At 44.8% G+C, this 18,966-nt stretch overlaps 2 protein-coding genes across 3 annotated transcripts in view; one reads left to right on the forward strand and one right to left on the reverse strand.

Moving 5' to 3' along the window:
* LOC128423995 (zinc finger protein 260-like) overlaps positions 1–18,966 on the forward strand; it is a 46,016-nt gene that overhangs the window by 1,424 nt on the left and 25,626 nt on the right. The window contains exon 2 of the mRNA XM_053409723.1: positions 774–1,277. Coding sequence (XP_053265698.1) covers positions 774–1,277 — 504 coding nt within the window. The remainder of the gene's footprint in view (positions 1–773; positions 1,278–18,966) is intronic.
* LOC128423997 (gastrula zinc finger protein XlCGF26.1-like) overlaps positions 10,918–18,966 on the reverse strand; it is a 62,156-nt gene continuing 54,107 nt past the window's right edge. The window contains exons 2-6 of one of the 2 annotated variants that reach the window (XM_053409730.1): positions 15,802–16,300; positions 15,520–15,601; positions 15,176–15,255; positions 14,373–14,499; positions 10,918–12,570 (exon numbers count right to left, since the gene is read on the reverse strand). In XM_053409730.1, coding sequence (XP_053265705.1) covers positions 11,330–12,570; positions 14,373–14,499; positions 15,176–15,255; positions 15,520–15,601; positions 15,802–16,215 — 1,944 coding nt within the window. In that variant the 5' untranslated portion in view covers positions 16,216–16,300 and the 3' untranslated portion in view covers positions 10,918–11,329. Of the gene's footprint in view, positions 12,571–14,366; positions 14,500–15,175; positions 15,256–15,519; positions 15,602–15,801; positions 16,301–18,966 lie in introns of both variants that reach the window. The other variant, XM_053409732.1, reaches the window with a different exon arrangement.

Genomic DNA, 18,966 nt, shown 5'->3' on the forward strand with positions numbered 1-18,966 from the left:
CACACTGAGCCAATTGCTGATGGGGTGAGTGGGTGTTTTCTTGCGCTTTTATTTTCCTCCCCACACACTTTATTTTTTTATTGTTCCAGTGGTTATTTTTGTTACTCTTATTATTAAAACTACATTTATAACCCAGGGCTCGTTGCGACCATATTCAGTATTAAAAACACACGTCTCAGCAGTCAGATATCGTGGTAAGGAGGGGAAGGTGCCTGACTGGCCTCTCTTGGGAGGGAATTCCCTCACTGAGGAACTGGCACCAAGATGCCCACTCTTGGGTCACCCCCACCGAAAACTCTGAGGGTGGTGATGAAACTACCAGGAGGACCCCCTCTGCCAACCTGAACATCCAAGATGGTCTGTAGAGAATGAGACAGTTTGTCAGATATTTGGGGGCCTAAGTGAATCCCTCATGTGAGCACCTTGAATTGAGCCTGGAAATGAACTCCACCCCATACACATTACTCATTTGTCAATCACAGTTCTGACTTCAATCTTTGACTGAAACTATTGAAAGGCAGGAGCAACCAGGCTCATTCTTGGCACAGAAATCTCTTCAGATGCCTGCACATTTTGCATGGTAACTTTCCTTCTAGGTGGGATAGAGGCTTGCTTCTTCTTGCCTGCTTGTTTGCTTGTTTCTTGAAGAAAGCTAAGAATCTGAGCTGTGAGGGGGTACAGGCCTTGTTCCTAGCAAGTCTCAACCATGCTTTCTTTTTTCTTCTCCTGGCAGTGTATGAATTTTATAACAGAACAATGTATTTGCTTTGTAGGATTTGGTAGCGCCTCTCATGAGGAGAGACAGAACTTGGCAGAAGACCAAGGGTTCCTTCCGATATCTTGGAGGCTTCCTGAGAGCCCAGATGGATGAGCAAGACTCAGCTGGCCCTGAAGCAGGAAGAGACCATGCCATCAAAACCAAGAGCAGTGAAGGATTCTGGGAAAGCTCCATGCAGAAGATCGTGAATGAGAAGGATACCCTCTGCTCAGGTGTGCGGAACCAGCAGTTCAGGCAGTTCTGCTACCAAGAGGACAATGGACCCAGAGAGGCTTGCAGCCGACTCTACCACCTTTGCCATCAGTGGCTGCAGCCAGAAAGGCACACGAAAGCTGAGATGCTGGACCTGGTGATCTTGGAGCAGTTCCTGGCTGTCCTTCCCCCAGAGATGGAGAGCTGGGTGAGGGAATGTGGAGCAGAGACCAGTTCCCAGGCGGTGGCCCTGGCCGAAGGATTCCTCCTGAGTCAGGCAGAGGAGAGGAAGCAGGCAGAGCAGCAGGTGAGAGAGACTTTCCTCTGGATATTCCCCGGGGTCTCTTAACAGGAGGGAGGGTATCCCCCAACACTGAATAGTTTGCCCATCCTTTTTTGGAAAACTTCCAAGGAATGATGTCTGACGCCATTAGAAGAGTTTGGATTTGATATCCCGCTTTATCACTACCCGAAGGAGTCTCAAAGCATCTAACATTCTCCTTTCCCTTCCTCACCCACAACAAACACTCTGTGAGGTGAGTGGGGCTGAGAGACTTCAAAGAAGTGTGACTGGCCCAAGGTCACCCAGCAGCTGCATGTGGAGGAGCAGAGACGCGAACCCAGTTCCCCAGATTACGAGTCCACCGCTCTTAACCACTACACCACGCTGACTCTCATTAGAATGTTTACATCTGCCATTCTTTTTCTAATTCTTCTCAAATCCTTCTTTCTCTTTCAGGGAAAGGATCCATTTGCAGAGATGCGCCCGGATTCCTCTGAGGCAAAGAGGACTCTGTTGGACACCAGAGGGAGGCCCCCAGGTAGGAAACAATGAGGTTTTTCTCTCTCTTTGGTCACATTCTGTGGATCTGAGAGGTCTTCACATCTTTTTGGAGAAAACATTTGTGACCTGGAATCCTAAGGAGGGGAGATGTATTTTTACACAGCTAAACGACGAAATGGGTACAAATGTCCAAATGAAAGCAGCAAGTGAGGCTTTTTCTAAGGCCCACCTGTAGCTAGAGATGCACAGCTTCACCTCTGAGAGAAGCATGCCCTCATGGCTTCCCATTTAACTTTGGCAGGTGACAGAAGGATGCTGGCAAGACCTCCTCATCTGCCTTTCCATGGAGGTGGAGGAGAAGCAGAGGCTGTGGAACCAGATCAGGTAGTGGGAAGGAGTCTTGTGGGGAAGAGGCAGAGGGGTGCGGCAGCCAGACTGCTTTTCGGCCCAAAGGAATCTCCTCTCCTCCTCTTGACTTCTGTCAAAGCTGCCCTGAACAATGTCTGAGCATGTCAATCAAGGTTTATGTGTTGAGAATAAGGATCCTCACCTAGACTGGCCTTCAGAAGGTTGCTAGCATTATTTATCAGTAGCTTCAGTTTAATTTACATCTTTATCTCTTAATGCTAAAATTGGCTTATAAGCTGTTGGAAAACCATACAACAGAGTGGTGAGGATTCACCAGCTCCACCAGCTGCACAGTGAGGCTATTTTCCCTCTCACCCCCTTCCCTGTGCCCCCAGGTGCCCCTTGAAGTTGGCTTTAAGGCACCAGGAAGGTTCTGCCCCAGAACAGCAGACAGGGAGTCCTTCCATGGGGCAGACAGGAAGGCTTGCGCAGATAAAATGATCTGAAGACCACCTTGTGGAGTTCCACTCTTTCCCAAAAGATTAATACCCATCATTAAAAGACACAATTAAGTACATTAAAAGAATTTCACGTGTAATTAAAATATGCAGGAAAACAATCCCATTAAAACAACACAGCCACTGGCAGGCAGTAAACAACAGAGCAGTGTGTAGTAGATAATCCTTATGCTGTCTAAGAGGAACATGCTTTTTCATTTTAGGGTCCAGTGTGCTTTGAAGATGTAGCTCTCCGTTTCACAGACGAGGAATGGGCATTGCTGGATCCTGACCAGAGAGCTCTGCATAAGGAAGTCATGGAGGAAATTCGTGGGATCATGGACTCTCTTGGTAAGGCTCCTGTTGGGTGATAATATCAGTTTTGGAATTCAGTACATACAGTATCTCTATGTAACGAACCTCCAATATTTTGATGGGGCTCAGCAGGACCACGTACAACATCTGGGATTCTAACACCCCCCAAAGCACACCTTCAATGGAGAGCTATCTAATGTTTTGTCTGTGAATGTTCTTCCTCCAGTTATGCCTTTTTAAACAATGACCAGGCTGCTCTGAAATGACCGGAGTGTTAAAGTGTAGGCTTCAGAGTGGCAAGGGAAGCTGAAGTAGCTTCTGCCAGGATGTTTATTTATTTTATGTTATTGCTTCTGTCCGGTTTTTTATTACCAAAAAAGGCAGGCTTCCATGATAGGGCCAGAGAAGAAAGAGCCATGCTTTTCCAAACTCAGGTTACCAAAGATATGTCTGTTAATGCCAGTTAGCAAAGGTAGCAAGCCCTGTAGGAAGACCTCACAACTAATTCCATTCAGTTCTTCCTCTATCAGAAGCCTTCATTAGCATCGTTCAGTAATTTGGGGCTCCATTTCTTCCTAATTTGTTTCTCTCTTCATTGCAGGTGGTGATGAATTGGAAATCAGGAACAAGAGAGAAGAGGACAAAATCCTCACAGTGAAAAAAACATATCAATATTTGGAGTGTGGAGAGAGTTTCAGGCAGAGCTCCCGTTCCTCTTCCCATCAGATAAATCCTAATGGACAGAAACCCTATCAGTGCCTGGAATGTGGAAGGAGCTTCAGCCGGAACTCCAATCTCACCTCACATCAAATAATTCATACAGGGGAGAAAGCATATCAGTGCTTGGAATGCGGAAAGAGATTCGCCCATAAGAAAAATCTCACTTGCCATCAAAGAATTCATTCCGGGGAAAATCCATTCCAGTGCTTGGAATGTGGAAAGAGTTTCATTCGGAGAGAAAGTCTGACATCCCATCAAAGAAATCATACAGGGGATAAACCGTATCAGTGCCTGGAATGTGGAAAGAGCTTCAACCAGAAGAAAAATCTCATTTCCCATCAAATAATTCATACAAGGGAGAAACCATATCAGTGTTTGGAATGTGGAAAGAGATTCCGTAAGAGCTGCCATCTCACACCCCATCAAAGAATTCATACCGGAGAAAAACCATATCAGTGCTTGGAATGTGGAAAGAGCTTCAGTCGGAAAGATAGTCTCAATTCCCACCAAAGAATTCATAGTGGGGAGGAACCATATCAGTGCATGGAATGTGGGAAAAGCTTCACCTGGAAGGAAAGTCTCAATTCCCACCAAAGACTTCATAGTGGGGAGGAACCATTTAAATGCTTGGAATGTGGAAACAGCTTCAGTTGTAAGAGAAATCTCACTTTCCATCGAACAATTCATACAGGAGAGAAACCATATCAGTGCTTGGAATGTGGGAACACCTTCACCCAGAAGTTAAGTCTCATTTCCCACCATCTAATTCATACAGGGGAGAGACCGTATCAGTGCTTGGAGTGTGGGAAAAGTTTCAATAAGAGGGGCAATCTCACAGCCCATCAACGGATTCATACAAGGGGGAAACCATAGTAGTGCTTGGAAGAGCTTCAGTAACCACCAGTCTCACTGCCCATCAAAGAACTCATAGTGCAGAGAAACCATCTATCAATGGCTGTGTATGAATTTAATTTTAGGAGACTTCAGTGTGTGGATGAGCATTTCAATGGAGTCGACCCTCAGTGCCCAATATTTCTTCAAGGTGCAAGTTGCTGTACGAGGTGTTGAATACCTTTTCCACATCACATATGGGGAGACGGTTAATGGCGATTTGGCAACATTGACAAGGTAGCCATCAGTGCCGATTTCTTCTCTGAAGATGTTGACAAGTAATTCGTACTTCAAGAACCTCCAAGTTGCAAATTTGTGCTGCTGCTGATTGCAACTGTCGTCCTTTGCATGTCCAGGATGGTGTCATCATGAAGCTCTTCCTGGTATCTGCTGAGCACACACAGAAAATAAGGACATAGTCCAGGAGGAAGAAGCAGAACCATTGCATAACAGTTCCTCCAGCTCCCATCCCTCCTAGATGGTCCAGAACGGTGGCCAACAGCATCAAAAACCGCTGAGAGATCCAGCAGAACCAGGAAACAGCTTTCACCCCTGTCCATAGTCTGCTGGAAATCATCAAGCTTCGCAACCAAGGCTGTTTCAGTCCCATGATGGGGCCTGAAGCCCCATTGGAAAGGGATCCAAATAGTTTCTCTTGTACCACATGGAAACCCTCTTGAATGAGGAAGGGATAACACACGAGGAGTTTTAGCCACACCTTGAAGCAAAGCTCAGTCACTGAGAGAGATTTTAGATCTCTTCTGGAAATGGCTAGGTTTGTGATGAGTGACTCTGGCCTTCCCAAATACATATGGGGAGAAGGGTGTCTCCAAAATAGACTACCAATCCAGGGAGCTACACGAATGGCTTTGGAACTTAGACATGGAAGAACACCTAATACGTCACACATTCATGTATTTGGCAGTCTTGCCTATGTCTGTGTACCTAAGGAAAGCAGGCACAAGCTAGATTCCAGGGCAGAAGAGACTGTGGCGACAGGCTGTGCTTCGGGGAGCAAAAATTTAGGGAAAGGCAGCATGAGGCATGAGGTTTATTTTGATCATGGGTAGGCATACTAAGGCCTGGTGGCTGGATCCGGCCCAATCACCTTCTAAAGTGATTCTAAAGTGAACGTCTGTGGACGTTCTGGGAATCAGCGTATTTTTAGATGAGAAGAATGTGTGCTTTTATTTAAAATGCATCTCTGGGTTATTTGTGGGACATAGGAATTCGTTCCTCCCCCCCCCCCTTCAAAATATAGTCCAGCCCCCAACAAGGTCTGAGGCACAGTGGACCAGCCCCCTGCTGAAAAAGTTTGCTGACCCCTGATTTTGATGAACACAGGAAGACAGACAAGAAGAACTGTGATAGAATTTTACGAGGAGTCAGGGATCAGGGTTAGGGGCGTAGGATTAGGTGGTTGAGGGGTAGGGGTTGCAGTTGCAGTTAGTGTTACATTAGGGGTTAAAGCAGGGGTTGTCAGCCTGGTCCCTACCGCCCACTAGTGGGCGTTTCAGGATTCCAGGTGGGCGGTGGGGGGTTCTACGGCACAAGCCGACTCCTCCTTCCATCAAGCACTGGGGGGCGGTAAGGAAATTTTACCATCAAGAAAGATGCATTAGTGGGCGGTAGGTATGAAAAGGTTGACTACCCCTGGGTTAAAGTCACCATTAGTGTTTGTGGCTAGGGGTTTGTGTTGGGGTTTGGTTAGAAGGGTTGCATTCAGGGGTTAGGGATTAAGGTTCAGGGTAGGGTGTGGGGTTAGAGGGTCGTTAGCTTTAGGGTCAGGGGATAATTGTACAGGGTTCAGGGTCAAGTTTAGGATTAGAGCTTGAGGGTTGGGTTATGGTTAGGGGTTAATGTTCAGGTTCCGGCTTATGGTTAGGGATTTAGGGTTAGGTTTGAGTTAGGTTGTTAGGGTGGGTGGGGTTAGGGGTAGGGGAAGCTGGAAGCAAGGCATTGGGCTGGACAGAGAAATGCTGGATTTGTTGAAATACAAGGATGCGACTATGCGGCAAGCAATCACTTATTGGGGTATTGATGCTGTGATCTCCTCCATTGCAGGGTCAGGTTGTAGATATGTGTGAATAAACCATATATCCTAAAGACACCACAGTCTCCACCACAGTCATTCCAAGAAAACACAAACTCTGGGTTTGTGAAGAGTGGCCTATAGAGCTATGGCTTCAACCACCACCATCTTCAGATAGGGCTGGGAATGTCCTTTGAGACCTTGGAGAACACCTGCAGTCTGTGGAGACAAATCAGAGCTAGTTGACGTGGGATAAAGGAGCCCCCTATGATCCCATGTCCTTGTCATCATAAAAAACATGGTAGCATCAGTGCAAGAGGATGCTAAACCCAACAAAGGAGTCCCCAGCGGGCCATAGGACCTTGGTGAGAAATCTCTGAGAGAAGCAGGAGTCCCACTTACACATTCCCCCAGCGAGAGAAGGGGCTTGCCTGGTGTGGGTCGCCATGCATAAGAGAGCCACTCTGGTGTAATGTGTAGAGCAGCCTCTCTCCACCTTGGGTCCCCAGATGTTGTTGGACTACAAGTCCCATCATCCCTAAGGTGGTCAGGGATGATGGGAGTGGAGAGTGTTGGATGGACTAGGACCTGGGAGACCAAGGTTCGAATCCCCACTCTGTCACTGTCTCTGAGCCTGACCTGCTTCCCTGTGTTGCTGGGAGAAGACCATGTATGGTGCCTTGAGCTCCTTGGAAGGTGGGATGTCACTATAATTAGCTAATAAATAAAAATAAATAAATAGCACATGTACATCAGAATAACACATAAGAATCTATTCTCCCCATCCCAGCCAAAGGTGACAAAATCAAACCGTTTCATGAACTGCAATCTAACAGCTTCATGCTGCAATCTCCTTTCGAAATTTTTCTCTTGGAGAACAAAAAGTCCTGGGAGAAAAGGTATCGGGAAAGAGTTATGTTCTCTTCCACTTTATACTTTAATAGGCTTTGGCTTGCAGATGCTCAAATGATCAGTGAAGTGCACAATCCGCCTTCCTGCAGCTGCAGATATAAAGCAAGCATGCACAAATGTTCTCAGGGCACAGCCGATCTCAATGCCAGTGACACAGCATCAGAGGAAAAACTGAGTTGAGCAGCTCTGTAACTGCAGGGCTAAGTATCCCCATTTGTTTGCTGAATCCATTGAAATTCTAACAAGGGCATGGTGAAAGCACTGTGTGCGAGGAGCTAAATCCAGTATATATAAAAAAATAAAGCCTCAGAACTCAATCCTAGGGGCAATAACGCTTTAGAAACTTAAGTTTTCAGCTCTGCCCCAGCAGGAATATCTTGAGGAGCCAGAAGCTTAGATGAGATCCCAATTTTAGAGAGGCGGGTATCAAAAAAGAGAAATCCATTGATCTATGGTTTCATGTGGCACAGACCAAGTTCGCAGGAGAGCCATCTCAGAATCAACAACGTAGGTGTATCTCAGTGCAAGCTGCAGTTTTTTGATAGGGGAAGGAAGAGTGGCATATATGCTATGGATTCAGCTGTAAGTTTCGTTCTTCAGTTTAAAACCAGTTAGAACTAGTTCAGCTTTTCAAAACCAGACTGTAAATTAATCACCAATTAACCAAGACACACATTCCTCTCTGCTGTCTGCTCAAAATGTAGGACTTGGAACAAGCTATCATTCCCCTGACCAAAATACCCAGAGAGATACTGATTTGGAGAATGAAATCAAGGAAACAGCCAAAAGAGAAAGGGATGCCAGAATCAACAACAACACTTTATTACAGCCGTAGACCAGCATAGTCAGAATCAGCGACTTCCGATTAGCCAAACATATACTGGCTACATGTGTGTTCTTTTTTTTAAAGGTATTGTTATTGATTATTTTTTTACACAAAATACAATAAAAATCAGACTAGTCTACAGAACAAGAATAAAAAACCAACAAACAGGAACATGTACAGAGGAGGGCAAGCGTATGGAAACCAAGTCCTATGACGAATGGTTGAGGGATATCTTTAGCTTGGAAAAGAGGAGAGAGAGAGGAGATAGAATAGCCATCTAAAAATGGCTTACCACTGTGTGGTAAGAATTCACTTCTACACCACCTTGTTTGTTACCCAAGTGAAGAGCAACCACCTCTTGAATAAACCATAGAACCAAGGAAACTATTTTTCACCTCCACCATCTGGATTTAGGGACCCAGCGTTTATTATAGCTATTGCAATAGGACAGCGCTCACTCAACTCAATGTGCCAGTTGAGAAGGTCTGCCCCAAGGCACTTCAAAATGAAAGAGGGTGCACCTCCACAGGCACATATCTCCACATGTAGTGGGGTGGGAGTGCCCCAAAATCCAACTATTCTGGACAACCATACAAGAAATAAGTAAAATAACCAAACAAGTATTAGAAATCACCCCAGAATTGGCCCTACTAAACATCTTCCAAGACAACAATGCCCACTTACACTACAAAGAACTCATAACCCACCTACTCTCAGCAGCCAGAAACATCGTAACCAGACACTGGAGAGACCTGTCAGGAGTAAGCATGGACCAATGGTACCAAATAGTATGGGCCTTACTAGAAAAAATTGCCAATAAACTGAAACTGACAAGGAGTGTCAATAAACTGAAACTGCCAAGGAGTGTGGTGGAGTCTCCTTCTTTGGAGGTCTTTAAGCAGAGGCTTGACAACCATATGTCAGGAGTGCTCTGATGGTGTTTCCTGCTTGGCAGGGGGTTGGACTCGATGGCCCTTGTGGTCTCTTCCAACTCTATGATTCTATGATTCTATGACATGGAGACAAATAGAAGACAACGCCTTCACCCCGGTATGGCTCCCCTTTATCACATACACAGCCCAACAAGACAACGACAAAAATCCACCAACAGCATACAAATCAATATGGCTAACCTGATCCAAAACACCCACCCACCTCACTCACACACGAAAACAAAGATCACCACAGCCAACCACACCCTAGGCCAACACCAAAGGAACATAAGTGAACAGCAAAGAACCTGCACAAGCAACGCTGACACCAAACCCTACATATAGCAAGTAAAATAGAAACATCACCACCCGACCCCACCCCCACTCACCTTTCTCCCCTCCACCTCTTACCCCCATTCTTCCTAATGTCTCAACAAATGAAACTGATTTGTAAAAATGATACATGGGTGGAAAAATATGAGAGAAAGACATTGCAAACACTTTTGTAAATCAATAAAATCTTTAATAAAAATAAAATAAAGCAATCTTAAACATAAAACATCTCCTTTACATGTGTCAAGAAAGGTCACAGGTCATTGGACAGAAAACACGCATGGCTCCATCCTGGTATCTTCACCCCTGCAATCACCTTGGAGCGGCCCCGATGTGCCCAGGCCATTTGACCATTTCTGGTACTGGATGTCCCTCGTTGCCCTGGCAACCAAGCCTATGAGCAGTCTTTATTGACATTTCTCCATCTATCAGGAAACTTCCAAGGATTTCTTCCCTGGTGCTACCTCATGACTGACATAGGAAAACATCTTGTCATTTGTGCCACTTTCTGGGTCAGATAAGGAGAGACGGAATGTAGCGTAAAAGGGGGGAGATTCACAAATGCAGAACACACACAAAAAGAAGCCTAATACATTCTAAAAGGTTAAATGCAATTCAAGTGAAACACTGAAATATTATTAAAACAATAAAAATATACACCTGGGGTCACTAATTCTTATATCATTCCCCCCCCCCCCCCGTGATCATAACCGTTTCAAGGATTATGACCACACTTTATCAAAGTTATCAATCTACCGATTGGCCTTAGGCACAAAACAACACACTTTTACAAGCATTGAATACCACAACACAGCAATATAAAACACAGAATGACTGAGAGGAAAACTAATAACTCTCCTTTCAAGGCTTCCTTTATCTCACTAATCTGAGGAGATCAACCTTTCAAGAACATTGGGGAAGTATTATCGCTTGCTTTAAACATGATAGTCTATGTTTTATACACGGTAGGAAGGTCTATTAATAAAGAAACATGAATTTTATTGCTTCAGTTTTTTTTATTCCCGGTGTCAAATTAGTCTTCTGGACCCAATATCTTTGCGATTCCACAACAATTCCCCTTTAATGAATCCCTGGTAAGGGCTTTCATCAATCATCAGCAATCTTCTGATTTGGCACACATCCTGAGAGAAGTTATATTCAACATTGCCATCCATTCTGGCAGGTTTCATCGCATAGCAGATGAGGCAAACCTGTTTTCTCCTACTCTGGAGAAGAGGACCCGCACCAATGGATGCAAGTTGCAAGAATTTAAGTTGCAAGTTGTAAGCATTTTATTTTCAGTTTATATTATTGTGCTCCAGCGTAATTGCACCCCAGATTTAAGTGTATTTGCATATTGGGGGGGCTATTGGGTGGTTGTTTTTATTCTTATTATGTATTTTCTGGTTTTATACCTTGATTTTACTCTGAGAACTGCCCTGAGACCCCCGGGTATAGGGCGGTATATAAATTAAACTAGTAATAAGAAGAAGAGATGCAGACTAAACATCAGGAAGAATCTTCTGCAGGTAAAAGCTCTTTCAAAGTGGAACCGGCTGCCTCAGAAGGTGGTGGTTTCTCTCTCTTGGTGGGTTTTAAGCAGAGGGTGAAGATTGCTGCATTGTGGAGGGATGGACTAGATGACCTGCAGAGTCCCTGCCCTGATACAATTATATGACTCTGTGATTCCCCCCCCCCCCGTCATGAGCTATTTCATAGAGAGTGAGATTGGAGCTATGTCTGAAGCTCTTTTCACATTCCAATCACTGCTATGGTTTCTCCACCGTATGGATTCTTTGATGGGAAGTGAGACTCCTCTTGGAATTGAAGCTGTTTCCACATTCCAAGCATATAAATGGTTTATCCCCAGTGTGAATTCTTTGATGGGAAGTAAGGCTATCCTTCCGACTAAAGCTTTTTCCACATGCCAAGCACTGGTATGGTTTCTCACCTGTATGAATTCTTTGATGGATTATGAGACTGGTCCTCTGACTGAAGCTCTTTCCACATTCAACACACAGATATGGTTTCTCCCCTTTATGAATTCTTTGATGGGACATGAGACTTTTCTTCCAATGAAAGCTCTTTCCACATTCTATGCACAGGTATAATTTCTCCCCACTGTGAGTTATCTGATGGGAAGTGAGAGAGGCCATATTAATGAAGTTCTTCTCACATTTTGTGCACTGATATTGTTTCTCCCCTGTATGGATTCTTTGATGGTACATGAGACTGGCACTCTGAGGGAAGCACTTTCCACATTCCAAGCACTGATATGGTTTCTCCCCTGTGTGAATTCTTTCATGACAACTGAGAACATTCTTTCGACTGAAGCTCTTTCCACACTCTAAGCACTGATATGGCTTCTTCCCTGTGTGAATTATTTGATGGGAAGTGAGACTATCCTTCCGACCGAAACTCTTTCCGCATTCCATGCACTGATATGGTTTCTCCCCGCTGTGAGTTATTTGATGGGAAGCCAGAGCAGCCCTTTGACGGAAGCTCTTTCCACACTCCAAGCACTCATATGGTTTCTCACCAGTATGGATTCTTTGATGGACTGTGAGGGTGATGCTATGACTGAAGCTCTTTCCACATTCAAAGCACGGATATAGTTTCTTCCCCGTATGTATTATTTCATGGGAAGTGAGACTTTTCTTCCAGGCGAAGCTCTTTCCACATTCCGTGCACAGATATGGTTTCTCCCCTGTATGAATTCTTTGATGGGAAGTGAGATTGGCCTTCTGACTGAAGCTCTTTCCACATTCCAAGCATTGATATGGTTTCTCCCCGCTGTGATTTATTTCATTGGAAGAGAGGTTGGATTTTTGACAGAAGTTCTTTTCACATTCCGAATACTGATAGGGTTTCTTTCCCAAGAGATTTATTAGATGGGGAGTGGAGTGGGAGCTCTGACTGAAATTCCCATGTCCCGGATATTTAAATGGCTTCTCCTCCATGCGGATTTTGAAATGCTCTCCCTTATTCTTCTTTTCCAGTTCATCGCCACCTGCAACAAAGAGAGAAACTGATTAAAACTTCAAGAGGAAATGCAGGTCTTAAATATTGGAACAACCAGCTTCCTGTTTCTTGTTGAGGGAAATGGCTGACTCTCATGAGATCGGACCACGGGTCGTGCCAGAAATTCAGGGATAATATGAGGGTAATTAGTCCTGCTGACCCCTCCAGGGCGGGGGGGGGCTGTCTCACCCACAGATTTCCTTTATCAGCCACCTGCAACAAGATGTGGCAGCTGGGACACTGGGTGCCGAGCCTGGGATGAAACTGGGCACGCTCCAGAGCCACTCCCATGAGCAGGGGATACCTGCTTTCTAAAAATTAATAAGATTCAGACTAAAAACAGGCGTGTTCTGGATGGAAGGAGATAAAAGAAACAATCTGGCAAATAATACAGTCGCTGGACACCAAGTTCAAAGCGATTCTTCTTTTGGCATTTGGATTAATGAGGTGAGTGGCTGCCGTTCTTTTGTTTTCGTTATATTTGCTGCTTCATGATTTGGCAAACCTCACCAGGAAAGAAAAAGTTAATTACCTAAAGGAAATGCAGGAGGTGTAAAGACTAATTGGATACATACTTGTATAGTTCTTGGCGGAGAGCCCTAATTTGATCTGGCAAAATAAGATCAGAAACGAAAGTGGCTCAGGCTGAGGAGGGGAACAAAAAAATGGCGACTGTTGTTGTTGCACAGCAAGGAAAGAAGAAACCTCTGAGGAGATGGAGATACCTTTTGGATTATAAAAGGGGATACTTCATATAAAAATATATTTGTTTGGATTATTTTCGTATATGGTTTGAAGAGAGTCTGATTGTGATTTATGGATTCCTGCCAGTTTTCCTAGGGCCCAGGAAAGCTGGCATGGATTTTGTTAGAGAAACCGGAAATTACTTTCATATAACTTACTGACTGAGAAGTACATCCTACACTACAGCAATTATTGGAGACATATCTTTGAAATACCAGCTCATTAAGAGAACACTTCATCATTGTTTTTTAACCTTGGATGAAGGCCCAGAATCTTTCAGAGCAAGAAATGGCAGATTGAAGGAGGACTGTGTTACAAGTTAATCTGACAAAGAATGATATGGATCATATTGAATAAAACACCTCCTGCATACTTATAGATATAAGGACTTGTCCAACAAGATGGTCCAGTGACTGACTAATTGAGAAGATGAGGATGGTTAACAACAGAATTATGAATTTGGATTAGAACAAGGAAGAAAGCAGAGGACTAATTATAGACATTATCTCTTGAAATCCAGGCCTTGGAGAGTCCCCCTTTTGAAATTATTTGAATTTGGAATATATACTTGGCAATATTGTTTGTGATTTGTTCTGTTAGTAATTGGAAGATTTGTATTGAAAATGAATAAAAATTATTTTTCAAAAAATAATAATATTGGAACAACAAGGATCCAAAAGCCAGAATCTCTTCTTTAATGGATTTTGTTGAGCCCAGCCATGAAATCTGTGCCATCTCCAATGTCTGTCGTCTCTTTGGACTACCAAAAATGCACACAAGCAAAAACAAATAAGATGACAGAAGTTACTTCAATTTCCCTAATAACTTCGAAGCCTACATTTTAAAAGTCCTGGGCAGATCAGTGCAGCCTGATTGTGGTTTAAAATGGCAAAATTGGAGAAAGAATATTCACTGACAAAACAGCAGATAGCCCTCCAATCTAGGTGAGCTGTGGGATGTTAAAATATCAGATGCTGTAGCCAGCACTGTAGAGCACCATAAAAATATATTTCTAAGCAGATAATATGATCCAACAGGGAGCCTTACCGAGAGAGTCCATGATCCCACGATTCTCCTCCATGACTTCCTTATGCAGAGCTCTCTGGTCAGGATCCAGCAATGCCCACTCCTCGTCTGCAAAATGAACAGCTACATCTTCAAAGCCCACCAGACCCTAAAATAAAAAGGGAAAGGTCCCCTTCTTAGACAACATACAGATTATCTACTACACATTGCTTTGTAGTTTTCTGCCTGTTAATTGCTGTGTTCTTTTAATGGGATTGTTTGGTTGCACATTTTAATTATGGATGCTTTTTTACATGTCTTTCATTGTGTCTTTTAATGATGGGTATTAATCTATGTGTAAATGGGTGGAGCTCCACATGGCATTCCTCAAATCAGTCTGCGCAAGCGTCCCTGTTTCCCAGATGGAAGGATCCCCTCTTTCCTCCCCCCGTCTGCTGTTCTGGAGGGGGAAACCTCCCCAATGCCCTAAGACCAACTTCAAGGGGGTGCAGCGGGTCACAGGAGGGGAAGGAGGGAGAAAGCGCAACTGATGGGGCTCATTTGGTGAATCCTGGCCACTATTATTTTTATGGTTAGAAGCCTATTTTAATATTAAATGGGAAATCAATAAATAAAACTACAACTACAGATAAATAATACCAGCAATATTCATAAGGCCAGTTAAGGTGAGATGGCTGTTTATTAACCTCCTAGAATTGCATTTTAGGCCTTTGTTAAGGACAGGCATGACAGAAACCAAGATGAGGAGAGGGATTCATCCTGACCCAGAGGCACCTGGCTGCCCCGTCCCTCAGCCTCCTTCCCACAATGCTCCTTCCTCCTACCTGAATTCCTTCCACAGCCACTGCTTCCCCTCCACCAGGAAAAGATGGATGAGGAGCTCTTGCCATCGTCCTTCTGTCAGCTGCAGGACAAAAAGGTAAGTGGGAAGTCTTAGCGCCTGCTTCTCAGAGGTTTAAGCAGCGCAGCACTAAACACAGAAGAGCCTTTCTAAAAGCCTCACCTGCTGAGTGAATGTTGATGTTTGTACCCATTTCATAGGTTAGTTGTGCAAAAACACATCTCCCCTCCTTTGGGGTGTTGGCCCCAAATGATTAAAAGAACCTACAGAATAGTTCCAAAACAAACAGAATGTGACCAAACAGCGAAAAAACTCCTTCCTCCTTACCCAGTGGCCTCTCTCTGGCGTCCAACAGAGTCTTCTCTGCCTCAGAAGAATCTTGGCTCCTTTCTGCAAACAGATCCTTTCCCTGAAAGAGAAACAAAGATTCAAAACAGAGAACGGGAAGAAGGATTGGAAAATTAATGGCAGAAGCAAAAGATTTAGGGGTATCTAATATGATCCACTTAATGCTTTCCAAAAATGGATGGGCCATTAGAAGAGGGTTTGGGGATACTCTCCCTTCTGTTCAGAGCCCCTTGGGAGTATCCAGAGGAAAGTCTCTCTCACCTGCTGCTCTGCCTGCTTCCTCTCCTCTGCCTGACTCAGGAGGAATCCTTCGGCCAGGGCCACCGCCTGGGAACTGGTCTCCGCTCCACATTCCCTCACCCAGCTCTCCATCTCCGGGGGAAGGACAGCCAGGAACTGCTCCAAGATCACCAGGTCCAGCATCTCAGCTTTTGTGTGCCTTTCTGGCTTCAGCCACTGATGGTCAAGGTGGCAGAATCGACCACAAACCTCTCGGGGTCCTTCAGTCTCCTGGTAGCAGAACAGCCTGAACTGCTGGCTCTTCATATCAGAGTGGAGGGTGTCCTCCTCACCCAGGATCTCCTGCACAGAGTTTTCCCAGAATCCCCCACTGCTCCCAGTTTGTTTGGCATGGCCTCTTCCTCCTTCTGGGCCAGATGAATCTTGCTCATCCATTTGGGCTCTCAGGAATCCCCCAAGAGATCAGAAGGAAGCCCTTGGTCTTCTGCCCAGTTCCGTCTGTCCTAAGCAGAGGTAAATCCTGCAAAGCAAATACATATGAAATTGATACACGGTCAGGAGAAAAAAGAGGGTCCCTGACTAAGCATGGATGAGTTTTGCTGGGAACTAGGGATAGACTACACTGCAGCCCAAACTCTGACCTTTCTTTACAGAAAGAAGACAGAGAAGAAGATGGAAAAGCAGCCAGCATCTTGTCCTCCTGGAAGTTACTATGCAAAATGTGCAGGAAACAGAAACGGAATTTCTGTCAGATGGATCAGCTTAGTTGCTCCTGACTTTCAGCGTTTTCAGTCAATGAATGAAGACAGAACTGTGAATGACAAGTGAGGTTATACCAAGTGTAATTCCAGCAATTGCAATTCAGAAGCATCCCTATCTCCAACTGAGGAGGACAAAGCAGAGCCATCCTGGCTAAACGCTTCTAAAAAGCTTTAAAGAGCTCCTCCTGCTTTTAAAGCCCTCTAGCTTGGTGGCCTATTGTGGGAGGGAGTTCCATAGGTTTAACTCTGCACTGCATGAAAAAACGCTTTCTTTTTTCTGCCCTTTGTTGCAGGAATTTATGTATAGGTTGGGGGGGGTTGCCCCTCCAGCAGATATCGTACACATTGCAGCCCACTACCAAAATCAGCACAATCGCTTTTGTGACTTTTGTGACTTGTCCCCACAAAACACCCCATCACAGGTTCTTCCTATCTACCGTATTTTTCGCTCTATAACACGCACCCGACCATAACACGCACGTAGTTTTTAGAGGAGGAAAATCCGTAGGCATGCCACCCGTAGGCATTCCCTCCATAACACGCACAGACATTTCTCCTTACTTTCTAGGAGGAAAAAAGTGAGTGTTATGGTGCAAAAAATACGGTATTCAAAGGGCCTTTGCTGCACGATACCAAATGTAAGAATTCGCTGATAAATGTACCTATGTACTGGCTCACTGGGAAAACTTCAGAAATTCAAATAGACATGTGAGCTCAGCTACTCAGCAGCCCCTCTGCCTGAGTGATAATTCCTGGCATCCTGATACCTGAGTGCCAGACAGGTAGCCATTCCAGAAATAACAAACGCAGATGAAGACAAAAGGGTGTGATGAACTTGGCTGGGAAACAGGGAAATGTAAAGATCTCTTTTGTTCCACTTGATGGGTGTTTGGTGGAGGGCAAGGGGAACCATGGGGCAGGGTCCACGATGCTCAGATTACAGCCACCAGACCTCACCTTTCTTGATGTAACCATGATGTATTAGTGATGTAGTTTGAAGGGGGTGTAACATGGGGATTAGCAGCTAATAAAAGTTTGGGGTCTCTTTTGTTCGGGGCTTCCATCTTGTTCCACCTGGTGGCAGGTGGGAGTTCTGTCGCAACTGTCTTCAATAAAGACCAAGCTGACTGGCTGCTGTTTTGCTCTGGTCTTCCTGGCTGGTGTCCTTGTTTTTTGTCCAAGGGAACCCTCAGATTTCTCCGTTAACACCTCAATCTTCCAACAGCCCTTATTTATTTTCTGCTGTTAAGAGGAAAATATTCTGGGGCAAGAGACTACTCAATAGCCCAGCTCGTCGGGATGCAAGTCCCCTGCAGGTCCATGAAGTCAGTAGAGGAAGGAGGTTCCAGCCAAGTAATTTGGAGCAAAACAGTCGTCAGTAGACCATGATCTTTATTGTTGCACAACAGGTCCCCACAGGAGTAAGAAACCTGAGCATGTGGTGACATCGACTTTTAAACCTTCCCTCTTTCCCCCAGAGTACACTTTGAGAGGCATCATTGATACATCATCACTACATCACTAGCATGTCACAAATGGCGAGGGGTACATAAGGACGCGGGTGGCGCTGTGGTCTAAACCATGGAGCCTAGGGCTTGCTGATCAGAAGGTCGTGGTTCGAATCCCCGCGACGGAGTGAGCTCCCGTTGCTTGGTCCCTGTTCCTGCCAACCTAGCAGTTCGAAAGCACCTCAAAGTGCGAGTAGATAAATAGGTACCGCTCTGGCGGGAATGTAAAGGATGTTTCTGTGTGCTGCTCTGGTTCGCCAGAAGTGGCTCAGTCATGCTGGCCACATGACCCGGAAGCTGTCTGCAGACAAACACCGGCTCCCTCAGCCTATAGAGCGAGATGAGCATGCAACGTGCAAGCCCAGAGTCGTTCACGACTGGACCTAACGGTCAGGGGTACCTTTACCTTTATACAAGGGTTACACAAGTTCAACATTAGGTCACTTTATCAGACATCTTTCCCAACACCTCTTAAGTACTGTAATAAAAAATTTTAAGGTCTTATATATATAATAAATGTTCATAAATGTACCAACCAAGCGCACACATAGATATGTGGACCACATGTCTGGAGCAGCACAGAAAGACCGCCCTGAAACCATTTTGACTCCCAAACTGACCAAATGTTTTCTCTGCAAAGGGGGAGGGGGTGAGGGAACCTTCCCATTGTCTCAGGAATTGGGAAATCACCATTTCAAAGAAATGGCCAGACTAAGGCATTATCAGATAACCTGACAGACAGGAAAAAAAACAACATTCAAATTTCTGTTGTAGACCGCCTTTTCTGTGATGTAGGTATGATGTTTGTGGGTGGTGGTCTTGGGTTACACCCCTTCTGTGATGTATGTATGATGTATGGAGGGGTGGTCTTGAGCTCCAGGGCAGGGAATTAAAAATGTCTATATAAGGGCAGGCAC

Source organism: Podarcis raffonei, chromosome 12, assembly GCF_027172205.1.
Source record: "Podarcis raffonei isolate rPodRaf1 chromosome 12, rPodRaf1.pri, whole genome shotgun sequence".
In the NCBI taxonomy this organism is placed as follows: Eukaryota; Metazoa; Chordata; class Lepidosauria; order Squamata; family Lacertidae; genus Podarcis; species Podarcis raffonei.